Source organism: Electrona antarctica (genome assembly GCF_951216825.1).
Source record: "Electrona antarctica genome assembly, chromosome: 12".
NCBI classification, from domain to species: Eukaryota; Metazoa; Chordata; class Actinopteri; order Myctophiformes; family Myctophidae; genus Electrona; species Electrona antarctica.
In genome coordinates, this window is record NC_136793.1 from 44,205,499 (window position 1) to 44,223,784 (window position 18,286).

Here is an 18,286-nt window from a genome sequence, read left to right on the forward strand (position 1 = left end):
AATTATCACAATTTTATACACAACACAAACATTTACACTCCATGTTCAGAGAAAACGAATAAAATCTTAATTAACAGTAGTAATACAATAAACTAGAACTGCACAAGTACTGTCGACCGCTACAAACGTTCAAATCTCAGCCTATACCTCCGAGCATACGTACATTTGTACAAGCACGACCACAGTACTTGCGCGCTCTGCTTGCGCAAGTAATAAAACGAATGAGTTTACCAATTTAAACCCTGCATAGTACTTGAGTTATTGGCTATTGGATGGGCTGTCTAATAGCCTACAGTGGATACATACAGTATTTGATGATGTTGCATTGCAGTATGTTCACGTAACACTTTAGTATTTAGTTTGCATCAATGTGTGTTTTTGTCTGACAGTCGAAGGCCCAGAGACTGTTTTCGCTGGTAGTTTGAGTGTAATAAATAATATAAATAATTTTAACTGGAGGGAAAGTATACCAGGAAGGTCTGGGGAGGGGACATCTAGGATCTAACTCGTTACAAGTGAAGGTAGCCTAATACACAAGTTTTGAAAAACAGTATTCTTCCTGAAGTAGGCTTAATGTTTCTTTTTACTTTCCATTAGCTGATGTAATAAAGATGACAGTAGTTTCTGTCCCAACCCAACATGCATTAAAAGAGCCTTGCTGTGACTCTGAACAGGGTGTGTGTGGGTGGGGGAGGTTCACCTGCTGAGGTTTACCCACTGGCATCATAAAACATGGTACGACTATCGTTCTCCATCTCAATGAGCGTTAAATAGCCTGAAAATGGGGGGCTGTCGGCTTCCTTTCACAGTTGAAAAACAGGGCTGTGCTGGGTGGATATGAACCGCTAATGACCGTTGTAAAGGTTAGGATGGGAGGAGGAGGAGGGGATGTCATCCCCCAGGAACAATTCTGTGGTGATGTGGGCTTTTACTCAGCTCAATTCATTAGTTAGTAGGCCTCTTGAGCCATTAGTGGGGCCGGATGTCTGGTCCCTTTCTCCCTTTTCCTCAGCTGAAGCATGATGCACACAAGTTTATTTACACATTTTGATGAGGAAAGGTAATGGAGGGCAGAGTGGCATCTGTATTGATCCTTGCTACAAAGAGCAGTCATCCTGTCCAGGGATGGTCAACATAATCAAGTGGAAATTAAGAGTTATTATTACAAAAAAAACCCTCAGAGGTCAATTTGAGATAGCGGTAAGAGCATTTTGGAATCCTCTAAATTAATAATCCACACAGCTCCCCAGCTCAAACTAACATAGTGATAACCTCTCCTCCAAAACGTTTTGACTCCAGTCAATGTCAAGTTCATACTACTAACTACAGTATGTCTGTGGAAGCCAATGTGATTTGGCTGTGCTTTGGGTCATGTGTGCAGGTGTCTGGCCTATACTTTCTGGATGTCTAGGTTGGATGTACAATTAAAGAGACCCTCCGTGCAGAACTACCTCCAAGGTGTCTTAACATTTCTCATTCTCCACCATTCTAATGGCGTTTGTAGGGACAACCTTGTTTATGCTCAATGTTATGTCACCCTTCACAGCAGGAGAAACAGCAAGAAGAGGGCACAAGCACTTAGCAATGTAAACCCCCACTCCCACTGAGTTTAAACTGCTCAGCACTACACCAATGGGCAATTTAAGGGTTTTAATTGCTCTGATAATGGACAAGCAAAGAGCAACAGATCGACCTGCACTGAGATGATGGTAAAGGCCTCTGGCAAGGCTAAGTGCATAGCATATGTCTTAATTATCCCCCAGGTGGTGATAGTTTTAGGATGAATAGACTGCTATTAACAAACACATAAACATAAAGATTGTTACAGGTTGATGTCCAGTGGAAGAGTGAGCAGACTGCAGCCAGACATCATGATGGGGGCTAGCACAGCAGTGTGAAATAGAGAGGGGGTGCACTGACTTGGGGCTGGTGGGGGTAACAGATGTAGATGAAACAGCCTCAGAGAGGAAAGCAGCAGTCAAGCTTCATAAAGTCAATGGACTATAGGGCCAAATGGAGAGGAACTGGTAGAGACTGGGCGGGATAAAAGGCAAAACACAACAACCATCACCGCCTGCTCACTCAGCTGCTTAGTGGCTTTCATTTCAGTTCAATTGAGAAAAACCAAGATCAATGGGAACATTCTCTTTCAACTACACTGTAAAATGCTCAGAGTTAAATTGACAATGAGCATTTTATACCGTGTACACTTCTGAAAATGAACTGCATAAACCTTAGGGAGACATGTATAGACCAGGAGGGGGGAAACCTCCAAAGCCTGAATGAAACTCACTTGTGAAAACTGCAGTGTATTCATTTTTATTAATTTCCAAGCTCTACCCATGAATCAACTTCATTACTTGCATATTTTGACCCAAGTGTGGCACTGAATACCATTATAATGTATCCTTTTTATTGTATGAAAAATTAAAATGCAACATATTGAATCATTGTTGACCGAGCCTTTCTGTGACAGAGAATGCATAGTAGTGGTATTGATGTCATAAGCTTCATTGTTATTGGTTTGTATTAAGCAATAGAATGATGCAACATTCTCTACTTGTACACATTTTCTATACCATTTGTGTATTCTTTGGATTATGTCACCAAATGGCTTTGAACACGTGAATGTTCAGCATACTATTAAGTCTATCCATTGATATCAAGTGCATTTTGTGATTAAAAAATCACACCCATGTGAAGTGAGCGGTACCTTTTATCATGATGTAGACCCACCCGACGTCACAGGGGGTGAAATAATATAAAACCCAAACACGCACGTCCAACGTTCTACCAAGTTTCAATATCTCTTTATATCACATGGGCATGGCAGCATAAAGAGGTGGTGTGTCGCACTTGAGTATACCTCCTTAGGTAACCGGTACGGTCGCCCCTTTTCCATCTCGCCCCACTACTCTACCTAGCTGTAAATAACAAACATAATTCATGTTGGTGTATAGAGATCGACTACTATACAATCAAATAAATCTGTATACAAGATAAGTTCAGATAGGGAGGGAAATACTAAATTAACTGTTAACTACATTAAAACATTTCATGGGGGCAAGTTGGTAAAGGGGCGAGTCGTTTGGTATTCCCTCCTTACACAGTTGCTTAAAATAATGCATCTTTAGTTTACACTTTTATTTGCCTATAAATATTTATAATCGAGGCACAATACCCTAAAGGCCCATCACCATCAAAACAAAATATAATGGACAACATAAGATTCTGTATTGTGACTGAGAAAACAAGGCACAAACAATGACATTTATCATTATGCGAGTTATTTTTGTACTGCCCACAGTTTGGCAATAATCACTAGTTGATAAGACAAACATGAACAAAAAACTGGTAAAAACACTAACAGATTATACAATTAGCTTGCTAAGGACATTACAAAATGACACAGTAGTACCATTAGTCTAAGGTTGTGGTCACACCGAAATTCGATTCTGCCTATGCAGTGGACTCTATGCGGTTTGTTGCCATTCGCAGATTTCCACAAATAAACACTACGTTTCCATTGAAAAGCATTGCCAGAATGAAAGTTCGGTGAGACAGCACCCTAAAGCCTAATTTATGCTTTGGCGAAAAAGTATTGTGACCTGTTTGACAAAATAATGTGTATTTTCAACTGAGAAAAGTGTAAAATCCATACCAAGAGGAAAATAGCATTGGTGAGCCATGTGTATTCCAGAAAACCCTGGTAATTACATAGCCTATATTGCTGCTTTTGATTGACATAAATGGGGTCACCTATGGATTTTATTCTTGTAAGACATGTGAGCTAGGCAAGGATCGGTGGACAGATTAAATATCTTATGCTATACTTTAGCAATAACAACACAAAACGGCCCAGATTAACATTTTGGTTCAGAGGCACATGTTGATCGTCAAAGTGGTCAACATGCAGGGACGCAACAACTCCATAACCACTAGAAAAGGAACAAAGTGCTTGAGAGACAGTCTTGAGCCCCCAATCATTCTGAACAGCTGCTTCTGGACAGTATCAGTACCCTATAAAGAATCAAATCAGTCGTCACTGGAGTCCTCTGTGTTGTCCATCTCCACGTCTTCCCAGGGGGCCTTGTTGCGCTGCTCCCAGGTTTTGGCCTGAGCGAGAACAGCCGAGGGGAGGAGCAGCTCACAGGCTGCCAAACCAGAGATACGGCCCTCAAACGGCATCCCATCCGTCCAGTCGTCTGTCTCAGTGTTGTATATGTGAACATACCTCATCCTTCTGCCTTTGTCGTGGGAGCGCCCTCCCAGTATGTAGATGAAATTGTTCAGCACGGCCATGCCTGGTTCACCATGTCCAGCTGGGAGAGGGCTCACCAGAGACCAAGAGTTAGCTGCTGGGTTGAAGCATGCCACCTGAAAAGTTGGAAAACGTATTACTCTCCGTTATATCTGTAGTGCTGTACAATTGGTAACAACCACCAGGGAATGGAGATGCTCTACCTTAAGGACATCACGGCGGTAGCCACGCTGATCATTGCTTCCGCCGATAACATAGGCACGTCCATTAACAGAAGCCATGCTATGCCATGCCCGCTCCACGGGCCCCTCTGCACATCCTACCCACTCATTGGCAGCTGGGTCAAAACAGTACGTCTCTTTCAGATATGTAGCACCTCTGCGTCCACAGGTGATATATATTTTGCCATTCACCACTGCTGCAGCATGGGCATACACCTAGAAGGAAGGCTAGACTATTATTCAAGGACATTTATCATGAAAAGATCAAATTTACCTATGTTTCACCTATCCACTGACTCTAAACTGGTTCTGCACTACTTCTACACTCTTGCTTTTAATTGATCTTATATTCATGTACTCACTGTATTGAATTACTGCTATTATTTTAATGTTTTATGCTTTTCTTTTTTTTCTCCATTGCTCTGTAAAGCAATTTGAGCTGCATTTCATGTCATGAAAGGTGCTATACAAATAACGTTTATTATTATTATTATTATTATTAAACTGATCCACTACTGACAGTTACTGAAATACTGAGATAGTATCTCAGTATCTCATGGCTGATCACCATTATAGCGATTATTTGATTTACTGAGCAAAGTACATTTGTATGTGGGTATGTTCAACACTAAGTGGAGTTCTAGCACCATCAGGTGGACTGTAAGAGTATTGTGACTTTTGTTTTGCAATTAATGTATGTGTGCACTATACCTCTCTCTTGAGGGCAGCAACATAATCCCAGGTGTTGGTTTGTGGATTATAGCACTCCACTGCATCCAGTTCATTGCTGTAGTCCCGACCACCGATGGCATAGATATGTTCGCCCACTACACAAACACAGTGGTCGGCATGTTGCTGCTGCAGAGGCTTAATCATGCACCAGCTGTTGTGACGAGGGTCATACCTGGGAAAAGAGAAAGCAGCTCAAAGCAATCAAGTAGAAAATATGACTACATTGCCAGGTTAGTCACAAATTCAATCAGCAGTAAACAGATTAGAGGGTGCAAATTAGAGTTCCAAATTGAATCAAGTGCAAGCCTGACCAAAAAGAGTGACAGAGAAACAAAAACAAATCTTTAGACTCATCTTTAGTCAAATAAAAACTGACATGTTTACTCCATCTCAATTAATAACATTTTAAAGTGTTATCTTTCTGGAATACAGACTACTTAGTACAAAACAATTTGACACAAACTGTTAAGTGGTTATTCCCACCTCCAGCAGCGGGTTTCAGCACGAAATCCACTGGTGTTCTTGTCCCCTCCGATCAGGTAGACAAAGTTGTTTAGCACAGCGATACCCTGGTTTGACATGCGCGGAGCCTGATTTGCAGTGAGTGTACGCCACTTCTCCCAGCTTGGGTGGTACACCTGGAACAAATCTTCTGTGTCTGAGAGGGATCTGGAGTTAAACATCCCCCCAAAACCCACAATGCAGCGGAGGCTGGAACGAGGCTGGGTGAGAGGAACTTGCAGAACAGGCTGCCTGATTTCCTGCTCATGGTAGCGCAGCGCAGCTCCAACTGAGTCCCGCAGCGGGCACTCCTTCAGCCGGCCATACAGCCTTAGCAACACCTGTTTCTCCATCAGGCAGAAACGCACAGCTTCAAGCATCTTCAGATCGTCCTTTGAGACAGAAATAAACATTGGATATGGTTAGCGTAGAATGGTCAAGGATAAAAGCAATTAATATATAGTTATAATATGATTGTTAATATGTCACCATAGAGAGCAGGTCTCCACCTGCTCTCTCTGTGCCATACTAGTTGCGTCATGTCCAGGGGGTGTACTTATACATCAGGCCGCCTCACGCAACCTATGGGCCACAAGGCTAGGGTCATTCTGCTTGTGAACAACTAATCTGCACTGTTGGCTTGCTTGCAGTGAAACTGCAGACACACTCCCTGGATGCTGGGACAGAACCTTTGGCCCACATATTTCATGCAGACCTTTTATAGCGCCACCAGGAGGCCCAAATATTTCATGCAGACCTTTTATAGCGCCACCAGGAGGCCCATTTCTCCACATTACTCTTTTTTTTGTCCAAAAATCACACACATAGGTACACAGTATCTAACGAAACAGGTCTTTCAGATTTTTTGGGCGCTAGCCCCTCCTATATACGGGTTTAATGTTTGTTTTTAGTTCAATGTTTGTTTTAAAAACGTCACATGTCCTGTCCCGTCCACTGAGGGAACGGGACAGGACATGTGGCTGGAGGAGGTCAGAGAGGTATGGGGAGCCAGGTTGTCTAGTGCTTTATAGGTGGTGTCATGGTGAGGAGCATTTTGAAGTGAATTCTTCGTAATGTTCGGTGGGAGTTTCTGCCCAAAAACTGCAAAGACCTAATTTGCAGTCAGACAAAGACAAGAGGCTTATGTCAAGCGGACACACTTATGACCCACCTGCAAGCACACCTGGTCTGTCTCCACCTGCTCAGGACTGTAATGGTAGTGCAGCGCTGCCTCATACACCTCGTTTTCAGAGTCCACGTCTAGTTCGTCGCTGCACAGCACTCTGAAGACTTTATCTGGGGGGAGCTGGCGGTAAACCTCGGTTCGAGAGAAAGCCTGGATGTTTTTGAGGATGTAGGTGTGCAGCTTGGACTGTAGTTGTTGCAGCCCATACATGTCAGCCAATCTATCGACCTCTAATATGTTGCTGTCATCCAGCCAGGAGAAGAGGAAGTCACAGCAGAATCCGATAACATCTTCAATCTATAAAAACAAACAGAGCTTGGTTACAAGCAACAAGTTAACTAAATGTGTAAGAAAGGGGCAGAGAGAAGCAGCCTACCTGTACCAGAGTGGCTGCAATAAGGACTTCCTGTACATTATCTACATCTAACTCGATCTCTGACGTGTAGATGAAATCAAGAAGTTTCGTCATAGCCAAGTAAGTTACACCATGTACTGGGATCTCTGTCAGCTGTGTCTCCCGGAGCCCTCCGGCAAACATCCCCCTAATGAAGACACATTGATTGAACTGGTAAACGGTGGCTGTTAAGAAATCTACTCCATTGGAGTTTCCTTTACGATTAAAAGCACTCTAGTGAGCCGAAGACATCAGGATTAATGTAACCATTACCTAAAGTAATCGCAGGAGGCTGCCAGAAGGATGCGGTGGGCTTGAATGGGGCGAGCCTCCACCAATAGCACAACGTCAAAAAGGATGCCGTTTTCCCTCAATGCAAGCAGGCCGCCCAGTAAGCTCTGGGAGTGGCCAGAACTTCTGTAGGTTTGGCGGCCACAGTGGCCTGATGAATCAGCATGTCCTCCCATTGGACTCAGCCTCAGCAGCTGATCACCATCCTCAGCCATCGCAGGATCCTTATGTGGCTTGGCTACATCACTTGTGCCTGCCATACTTTACCGACACCATCTTTGCACAGCTTAGTAGTTAACAGAATGAATGTTGTTGGTATCTAAAAAAAAAAAAAAAGGAGAAAAAAAAGACACAGATATAGAGAAGATACAGTAAGTAGGAAGTGGAGAGATTAAACTGGAGTCATGTTTGACAAACACTTTGCTTGAAAGTACTCATGGAGCAATAATACATTTTATTTATATTGCACTTTATTGAAACAAATCTCAAAGTGCCACAGTACAGAATAAAAACATGTGCATAAAACATCATTAACATAAATTAAAGAAGTCTAAAAACAATGGTACCGGTATGTGCCGGTTTTCCCGGAAGTTCTATATTTCACAGCCGTTTCTGAACGATATCTAGAGACTTAACAATGTTTTAGTATCTTGCGAGACACTACAGCGAACTATAAACTCGTCAAAGTGGTATGTAAACATTAGCTGACAAGCTAGGTGGGAGCACGGATTAAACCAAACAACTTGCTAGAATAAAACAGAAATTTGATTCAAGGAAATGTTAAAGTCTTACATTACATGTAAACCCTCCAATTGCTTTAAATTTTATTTAAAATGACACCGCAGGTTTAGGCGTAGGCAGCGCTGCAGCTGGCTTGACAGAATCAAAACAGGACTGTTTACTTTCTTTCAGTGGTACACCCCATAGCTCGGAGGGGCGGTCGCGCTGTTGGCTTAAATGGCTAGTTGCTGGTTGTTAGGCAACCACTAATTTGCATTACTAGTGTGAACAAAGACCATCGTGCGAAGTTTCTTTTCTTTTCTTTTGTATGTATTTCTAAACATTTAATGGGGGGAACGTAATCTATTCTATTTGACTCGTGGGAGTCTGGGACCACCAGGACCTACGTACAAGCCTCGGTCTCTGGGTCCCAGGCTTGTCTACGTACAGTACTGTTTAGTCAAACTGTGAGACGTGCTTGTCTGCAGTTGCTTGACAACGAACTACCCAATGACAACCTTAGAACACGGCCGTCCTTCCAGCCTGCGGGACCGTCCTACTCCTACACACCCTGATTAGAGACGTTTGCTTTCTGGCATATTGGTGCTGGTAGCATCTTAGCATCCATAGAACTAAACTTTAGAAGCTGGTACCGACCTAAGGTACCCTACCGACCATAGCGTTATAATATGGTACATTATATGGTAAGACCAGGTTACCTAGCAAAGGCCAATCATTCATTTGTTACACGATGTGTGGGTAAATTAATAATCATTACAATTATAATTATAATTATCTTTTGATTAATTTATTGTGACATTATTATTAAGTGTTCCTTTAACTTTCTCTTGAGCAGATGTGAGAAAGCTAGCCTCTCGATGTCAAACACAAGAGGGCACTGTTTCCATCTCGTGTGATGAGCTGACAAATTGAACTGGAACGCGTCGCTACACATTTATAAATGGGTACTCTCCAGATTGGCTAGAATTGGCAACCCAACTGACCTGTTTTCTGGATATAAAGCTTTTTTTTAAAACAAATTTGCAGTCACTTTGGGACAAATGCATTTTTTTTTCAAATAGCATACAAAAAATCACACCCGTGTGAACTGAGTGGTGTAAGGTCTGTCTGACGTAATGAAATCATGTCTGACGTAATGAAATCACACCCGGGTGTGATTTCATTACCTGGCTTTGTTTGTGCAGAAAAAATGAGCATGGTTGCTATGTTCACCCTGTTCACCCGGGTGTGATTTCATTACGTCATTACAACAGGGTGAACATAGCAACCATGCTCATTTTTTCTGCACAAAAAAGCCAGTTGTAGGAGTGGTTTACACCACTCAAAAACCCTCAGATTGAAGATGTGTTTAAAGGTAGCAGCTCTGTTTACATTTGCAGTAGGTCTAGCAACTTGGTACAGATAGTAGTAGTCCTAGTCCTTAGGGTGGTTGTATTCCATTGGCTTCTTTTGTCGCAACAGTTCACAAATCTTGCTGCTGTGTTTTTTTCCCAATAGGTATGGGAGTGTTTTTGTCGTTGGTCATAGTTTCAGACTCAATTTGTGTGTGTGTAATCTGGGAAGTAGCCTATGTGTCTCAGTGAACAGTGAACACAGCCTTGAAATAGAGAAAGGCTGCCACAGACAGACCCCGCTCCCAAGGGAAGACAGACTATGCACCCACTGCACACAAAATGTGGTTGAAACAGAGCTACACTTTCTAACCACCTGCCCACTATACCAAGACATCAGAGACACATACCGTAGGCTACTTCCCACAGATTATACACACACAAAGGCTTTCCTACGTTTTGGGTAGTCTTTCTTGCTCATATATAGGGCCTTTCAGTTGAAGTCCCTCTCAGTCGACACAAATTATTGATTCAGGTATTCTAATGGTGTTTTTCGTACCATATCTTCCCTTTACAATTACAATTTACGATTTAGGCATTTAGCAGACGCTCTTAATCCAGAGCGATTTACATTAGGCAAGAACAAAAGTATGGGAATACATCACATATATAAAATACATTTATCATGAAACATGCGTAAGCTAAGTAAGAACGTAACTAGAACATATCTATATAATTACACTATACATATATACTATACTATGCTATACATATGTACTATGATGTGCTATGACTACATACAATGCAATTATTGTGCTGTCTACATGACATGCTATAAGTCTGTTTCAAATGCTATCTAAGTCTAAAAAGTGCTATAAGGGGGTAGGATAAGTGCTATGGGCCATGATGGAGTCTGAAAAGGTGGGTCTTCAGACTACGGCGGAAGATTAGGAGTGATGCTGCAGTTCTGATTGCAACGGGGAGTGCAGAGAAGAGTTTGGGACGTGTGGAGCGTTGTCCCGGCGTTTATAGTGAGGTTACTTCCAGCTTTCCTGCGTTTTGCTGATCTGAGTGCGCGGGAGGGTTTGTAGGGTTCAATCATGCTTGCAAGATATGGGGGAGCCATACCTTTGGTTGCTTTGAATGCCAGCATCAGAGTTTTGTATTCTGTGCGGGCAGCGACTGGGAGCCAGTGCAGGGAGCGGAGCAGGGGGGAGACATGTGAGAATTTTGGCTGGTTGAAGACCAAACGAGCTGCGGCATTTTGGATCAGTTGGAGAGGCTTAAGTGCACATGCCGGTAGGCCAGTAAGGAGCGAATTACAATAGTCAAGTTTTGACAAGACTGTTGTCTGGATTAGGAGCTGGGCTGATTCCTGGGTGAGGAACGGTCTAATTCGTCGTATGTTATAGAGTGTGAACCTACAGGATCGAGTGACAGCTGTGATGTGAGTTTTAAACGAGAGCTGACTGTCCAGGACAACACCAAGGTTCCTGGCTGTTGGGACAGACGTTACCTGGGCGTTGTCTACGGAAATAGTTAGCTCCCGCATAGGGCAGGATTTAGCTGGGAAGAAGAGAAGCTCAGTCTTGTCTGGGTTCAGCTTGAGGTGGTTGGAGGACATCCACTGTGAGATGTCAGCCAGGCATGCAGTGATGCGCTCTTCCACCTGAGTGGCAGAGGGGGGGAAGGATAGAAACAGTTGTGTGTCATCGGCATAGCAGTGATAGGATATATTGTGAGCAGAGATGATAGTGCCAAGGGATTTGGTGTACAGTGAGAAAAGGAGGGGACCAAGTACAGATCCCTGTGGGACCCCAGTCTGGAGGGTTCGGGGGGATGATAGCATACCTTTCCAGGAAACCTGGTAGGTCCGGTCGGTGAGATAGGAAGAGAACCACTTTAGTGCTGTCCCGCCGATGCCTAGATCCGCTAGGGTGTCTAGGAGCATCTGGTGGTTCACTGTGTCAAATGCTGCTGATAGGTCTAGGAGAATCAGGACATCAGAGTGGGAAGCAGCCTGGGCAGCATGTAGTGCTTCTGTGACTGCCAGCAGGGCAGTTTCTGTGGAGTGTGCCTTCTTGAATCCTGATTGGTTGGGATCCAGCAGGTTGTTCTGTGAGAGATGGAGAGAGAGCTGGTTGGAGACAACACGTTCAATGCTTTTTGACAGAAATGAAAGGAGTGATACCGGTCTGTAGTTCTTGACATCTGAGGGGTCAAGGGTTGGTTTCTTGAGGAGTGGTGCTGGCTGACTTGAGGGCAGATGGGACGCAGCCTGAGGTTACTGAGGTGTTGATGATGGAGGTGATGAAGGGGAGCAGATCAGGTGCGATGGTCTGGAAGATTGGAGACGGGACAGGGTTGAGAGGACAGGTGGTAGGTCTAGTGGATGTCACTAGTTGTAGGACGTCGTCTGGGGAAAGAGGAGAGAAGGAGGACATGCATGGTAAGTTGGGGTTAGTGTTGGTTGAGTCAGCTGCCACTTTATGGGGGAGGGGGGGAAAGGAGCTGCTGATATCGTCAACCTTCTTCTCAAAGTAGTTGACAAAAACATCAGCAGTGAGGGATGCAGGTTGAGTGGGGGGAGGGGGCTTAAGGAGGGAGGAGAAAGTGGAGAAGAGCTTCCTTGGGTTAGAAGTACAGGATTGGATTTTGGTGTGGTAGAAAGAGGTTTTAGCAGTGGTTAGTGAGAGGGAGAAGGCAGAGAGGAGTGAGTGAAAGTGGGAAAGGTCATCAGGTAGCTTTGTCTTGTGCCACCTTCTTTCGGCTGCCCTTAGAGGTGTTGCAGGTTGCAGTGTTAGGTGAGAGAGAGAGGAAGGACTCCAGGGAGGGTAGAGAGGAGAGAATAGAGGATGAGAGGGAGGAGGGGTTTAGGGACTTTATAGCACCGTCAGTTACTAGCTCTGGTGTCATGTTCACCGACTTCTAATTTAATCTAATGTCTACCTGTAAAACAAGTAGACATTAACTGCAATGAGTTCTAAGCCAAGTGTATAATAATATAATGCTTAGCCTGGGTGGGAAGGCAGACTCAGGAATGGATGCATGGTTATTTTGCCAAATGGGATTTATTTTTTATTTACAGCAGTGCTGGGTCATTAATTTCCAAACATAATTCAAAAACTCTACCCCACAGGAAATTCCCTCCACTTGGACTGGTCCAGTGACATCATCGACGATGACACCAATCATATATAAGGAACAAAATTCTGGCCAGCACCCTATCAAACATTGTATCTACATGGTGAGTGGAAAAGGAAAAACAAATAAATGAATGATGAATGCTTACTCTTGTACTAAATATAGCAATATAGAAACAAACACTGCTGATGTGTTTCCTTTTAAACAGAATATATGCTTGTAATGTATAACACAAAGAAACGCATAGTCCATGTTGACTTCATGATTGGCTACAGCTGTAGGAAGTTTGAAGCATTCTGTATGCAGTGGTACCCAAACTAGTGAAAACAGCAGATCTACAAGCTCACGTGTTTCTTCGCGCTGTGTTATGAGCTTGTTATTGACTAGGCCTACTTCTTAAACTTAACTTTCTATTTAATTTATTTATGGAAATGATTATTATTATTATTTCTTTTTTGTATTTATGAAATACTTTTGAAAAATGTTGGATTTGTTTTTAAATGTTTTGAAATAATATATATAAATAATATATATAATGAGATATACGCAACCCATAAAAAGTGTTCCACGACCCAAAGATTGGCACTGTTTGGGATAATGGTGAGACAGCACCCACTCTGTCACAAATAATAATAATAAGCTTTATTTGTATAGCACCTTTCTAATCAGTGTTACAGTACTTCACAATACACACAAATAAGGCAGTGAGACATGGCAACAGATGACATAAAAAGTAAAAGTTGTAAAATAGTTGGGGAATAAAAGCAGCAAGTGTGTTTTCAGGACAAATTTGAAACGGAGCAGAGATGCCCTTATATGGGCTCTATGCACAGCAGCCATATACATACATAGACATGGACAGCTAGATGCCTCCTTCGGCTCTGGGGTACGTGTCTGTATCTCAAGGGAAGGCAAGCTTCTGTGACGAAAGCTTGCCAAGCTTCCACATGCGCCACAGAAGGGGACGTTCGGTAGGCCAATCAGAGGCAATGTTTTCTCATGCAAATAAAGCTCCTTTGAATTCAATTGACAAGTCCCGGAAAATATACGCTGTGATTGGCCAGTAGTCACTTTGAGTGGCAGAGTGCCTTCTGCACTTACGCTTGACTTCCGCCTACCCGTCCGATACAGGTCGCTCAAATGAACTGCGGCGAATGAGGCATCTAGGTTTTTATATGGCTCTGTTCCATTTAGTAGGCTACAGCACAGTGGTTCTCAAACCTCTTAATTTCAAGGGCCCCATAACTCTGAGGGACCTGTAAATCATTTGTTTTCATTTGTACACTCTAACAGTTACACATCCGTAAGGGTCCATTTGGTTCCATCTGTTCGAGTCTACTTGAACCGTGGACCTTGAACCTGTGCTGAACGTTGCGAAGTCTGCTTCAGTCGACTTGGCACTATTCGAGTCTTGGCTGGCCAGCATTGAAGCGCTGAGCCCTACAGGTGATAGCTGAGAATGCAGGCGGGCCCCTGCATTTAGCATGAGGAAACCCTGTGCAGCTCAGGTTTAACATTACACATTTCCCAAATCGAAAAAATGCGGAAGTAGACCGTTCTTCTGGGTGCTTCAAAACGCCACTGAGCGACTTCAATCGAAATGAACAGTAGGGGGCGGGGCAGTCCGCCCTCTATCCTTTATACTCAGCCATGTTTGACGTCTTGGGGGTACCAAGCATAGAGTTATATTTATTTATTTGTGGTGCTGGCTAGATTGGAATGTTATAATTTTTGTCTTAGTTGGGCTCACTGTCTAGGCCCCGGTCTGGGATTATTCATGGAGATGATATACTGTTGTTGTAGGGGCCCTTATTTGGTTTAGAGACAAACAAACATTTGGCAATTCAGTTTTAATGATTGATGAGTTATTAACACTGTATGATAATATTTCAGCTGGGTAAATACCCTTTTTCCCCCAGGGAAGGTTAGCTGAGAACAAATCATTTTTAGGAATGGCCTGCCACACACACACACACACACACACACACACACACACACACACACACACACACACACACACACACACACACACTATTTATCTATTTATCAGACACCATAATGATTTTCAGAAAATCCTGGTGCATGGCTACTGTACTAAACTTAAAATTAAAATATTGTTAATGCTCTACTAATAGGCCTATAGCATTAAAAGGGTTTCATCTTTTTCACAAAAAGAATGCCACAGTATCTGAACACCTAGATTTACTATGGTGTTCTGCGTGATAAAGCTGCTGTATCCATAGAAGCGGCTCTGACTGTGTAATTTATGATATAAAAGTATGATACAACTTGCATGAGTGCACAAGTACAAACAATTTCACCTCAACCGATATTACATTTGGAATTGCCAAATATTTGATCAGTAGACATCTGGCTTTAGCCATCTCCCATTTTATCTTAAATTTACAAAGTTTGCAAAGAGCAACAGATGACTGGTCTTTAAATATTAGATAGGCCTCTAACTAAACAAACTGTTTATCCACATGAAGTCAGAGCTCTGCACAAACTCAGAGATAGGATCCTGTCATGACGCTGAGGACTCCATATTGCTTGAGTTTTAAAATTGCATTCATCTTTGGAGCGGACTTGCATTTGAACATAATTTCCTGACACTGTTTGTAATAATCTACCCCTGTCCAGTCATTGTACATTGTACATTGTCGTGGAATTCTGGATCAATCAGTAATTTATGAGGCAATAGGAGTATTGCAGTATTTCAATATTCTAGTGTGCCTTTGTGCCTTTATATTTGATACAGAGGGTTGTTATGTGTTTCCTGTCCAGTTGCTCCTCTATCTATCATCCACTCCGCGACCAACACAGCCCCACAGGACTAATTAAACAGACTTGCACTGAACTGAGGTGGTAAATAACATTGGAAATGACACTGTTTGCTTCCTAACTATCTAGCCTTTAATTGCCTTTCAATAAAACCACATTTGGGGAAGTGTAGCGCCCCGGAATTACATTAGATAATTGACACTGGGTGAAAAAATGCGTTGCAAAATCGTGGGATACATTTTTTGAAAGAAAAAATAAAATAAAACCACGTTTGGTTGACACAAGTTTTTATATTGTAATCCATTAAATACTTGCTCTGCAATGGGTGGATGAAACTGAATGAGCAAATCGCGCACAATGAACGGCACAAATCAAATAACTTATTTGAATCGACAATTATATGAACACAATGAACTGACACTGTTGATTATAGTAAAATTACGATCACAGAGATTTTATGGAGAATTGGGACCTCTGAGCTGTGAATGTTCTGCAGAATTGTGCGTCGAGGCAGCTCCAACTCAGGAGTGCCTTCTTCTATCAAACGGAATTCGCATTGTGGGTGGTTTGAGGAGGTGATTTCCGCTACCCTAAACCTGTGTGGGCAAGATAGCAATTTCAAGGAAAGCGCATCAACAAGCCACGAACACACCTCCACCCGCAAATATAGGAGTCTGCAAAATGTAGTGGGTTGCGTGGCCGCTAGATACCGTTTACGGATAGTGGAAGCTCCTAAATGCGTAATTCACGGATTGTGGTTAATGCTGGCAGGTAAGACATGGCATACGCTAGAGTCCCTAGGTTCTTGCAAGCTACCAATATATCATCACCTAGATCTGCATATATGGAGCAAGCCAGCAACTATATCTGACCTCAAACCCTTAGATCTCCATATACAGTATGGAGATGACCTGTTTTGACATTCCATAATATGTTGATCTGACCTCATAAAACCCTGTACACTCAAGACACGCTCCATATATGGACAGTACATAATTCATTCCATATGTTGATCTGACCCCGCATGCCAAAGCGCCAGCGCTCGCCCAGAAGTCTGCTGTCACTCAGGCGGATGTGTGCACGCGACCTCGCCCTTTAGTTCGAGGTTGCTTCTCGCCCTCAGGGCGTCTTACTATTACCAATATAGTATAATGAATAATTATTCTGCAACTATAATTGCGTGAAATCTCTGTCTGTTCGTGAGTACGTAAGTGCGCCGTTAGCGCGCATTGGCGACGACCCGAGTGGGTGTGGTGCCCGGTCTTGAGTTGGTTGGCTAGGTGTCAAGAACCACAATCTGACCGTTATGCCCATATAGGCATATACTGATGACATCAGGGATTTCCATATAGCATAAAATGGACACAGTCAGGAAGACAGATATTGAAAAATATTGATAAAACCAAAACAAACCAAACAAACCAAATCACCATATAGACCCATAGTGTAATAAAAGGATAGAGACCGAACCGGAGTGTTAGCCCCGCCCCCCGCTATTCATTTCAGTGGAAGTTGCTCAGTGGCGTTTTGAAGCACCCGGAAGACTGCCGGAAGTATAATTATATATATGGTGAGCGAGTGGAAGTTTAGCCTAGCCTAGCCCCGGACCTCAATTTTGAGGTCCGGGCTTACGCACGTGACGTCATGAACGTCTGTCCACCTCCATGAAAGTGCTGCAATTCCACATTTCGCCACATTTGGCATCTTCAACGTTGGATAGCCTTACTGGGGGCTTGTATAGGCCTAATGGAGTACCCTGATGTCATCAATGTCATAGTACTGGTGTCATAGACTGACCTGGACAGGCTGGACTCCATATATGGATATAAAAGGGACACAGATAGATGGGAAAGGGTACGATGACAACCGAGAACAACAGGTATGCATAACCAGGTGCCATTTCCAACTTGCATCATTCCAGAGTAGGTCTACTGAAAGGAATTATAAGGTTCTTTCTCGTATAATTTAATTCCTCTTGGCTCAGTGCTTTGGCTTACAGGATATTTTAAATTGTATCAGTGTCATTGGTCATGAGCACTTAATCTTTCTCTCCAAATAATTCAAGAGGCCACTCTTCTCCGAACATTGAAATGGACAGTGGGAGACCTCAATCCTGTGAGTGAGGCAGTATATGCACAGCAAAATCCTCAGTGTAGACCAGTGAATTACTGGGACGCATAGCAGAGGATTCAAACCCGTCTCTGCAGTGGTGGGCACTACAGGAACTTTACTCCAGCATGACGCCCTGTTGTTGTAGGCTACAGGTTATTTCAGTCCAAAAAGAAGAGGCAACATACATTACAGTACAGCAGTAACCATACAAACTGCAATATAGCCTACAGAATACAGTGTGACAATTATAGTATAGACATAATCAATAATAGAGTAACATTTTAATCAGGTGTGGGCAATATGGTGATAAATATTGTCAAGATGATACAATGTCTCCATGATATGCCTTTTCAGAGATATTATTGCTTATACTGTAGCAGCTTTAAGCAATGTTTCGTCAAAGACCTTCAGGTGTCTCTCTTAGCCTATCGGGCATAAGACTTTGTTGCCTAATAGTAATATATGGAAATGGTGAATACGCTGCCGCATTAAATGAGTAGTATGGTAAACAGAAAATAATGAATATGTAAACATGAGAATGAGAATCATAATTGAACAAGTGAGGCTACAAAGGTAAAGTGGGAAAGGTAA

At 42.8% G+C, this 18,286-nt stretch overlaps 1 protein-coding gene across 1 annotated transcript; it reads right to left on the reverse strand.

Annotated features, from left to right (window-relative positions):
- Positions 1-3,040: 3,040 nt before the first annotated feature.
- Positions 3,041-8,521, reverse strand: klhl22 (kelch-like family member 22). Its single transcript, XM_079517339.1, has 8 exons — positions 8,379-8,521; positions 7,569-7,905; positions 7,278-7,443; positions 6,887-7,198; positions 5,698-6,107; positions 5,194-5,386; positions 4,465-4,698; positions 3,041-4,377 (listed from the first exon to the last, which is right to left on the reverse strand). The coding sequence occupies exons 2-8, from the start codon at positions 7,844-7,846 to the stop codon at positions 4,036-4,038; spliced, it is 1,935 nt and encodes a 644-aa protein (XP_079373465.1). The 5' UTR covers positions 7,847-7,905; positions 8,379-8,521; the 3' UTR covers positions 3,041-4,035.
- Between the last annotated feature and the right edge of the window lie 9,765 nt (positions 8,522-18,286).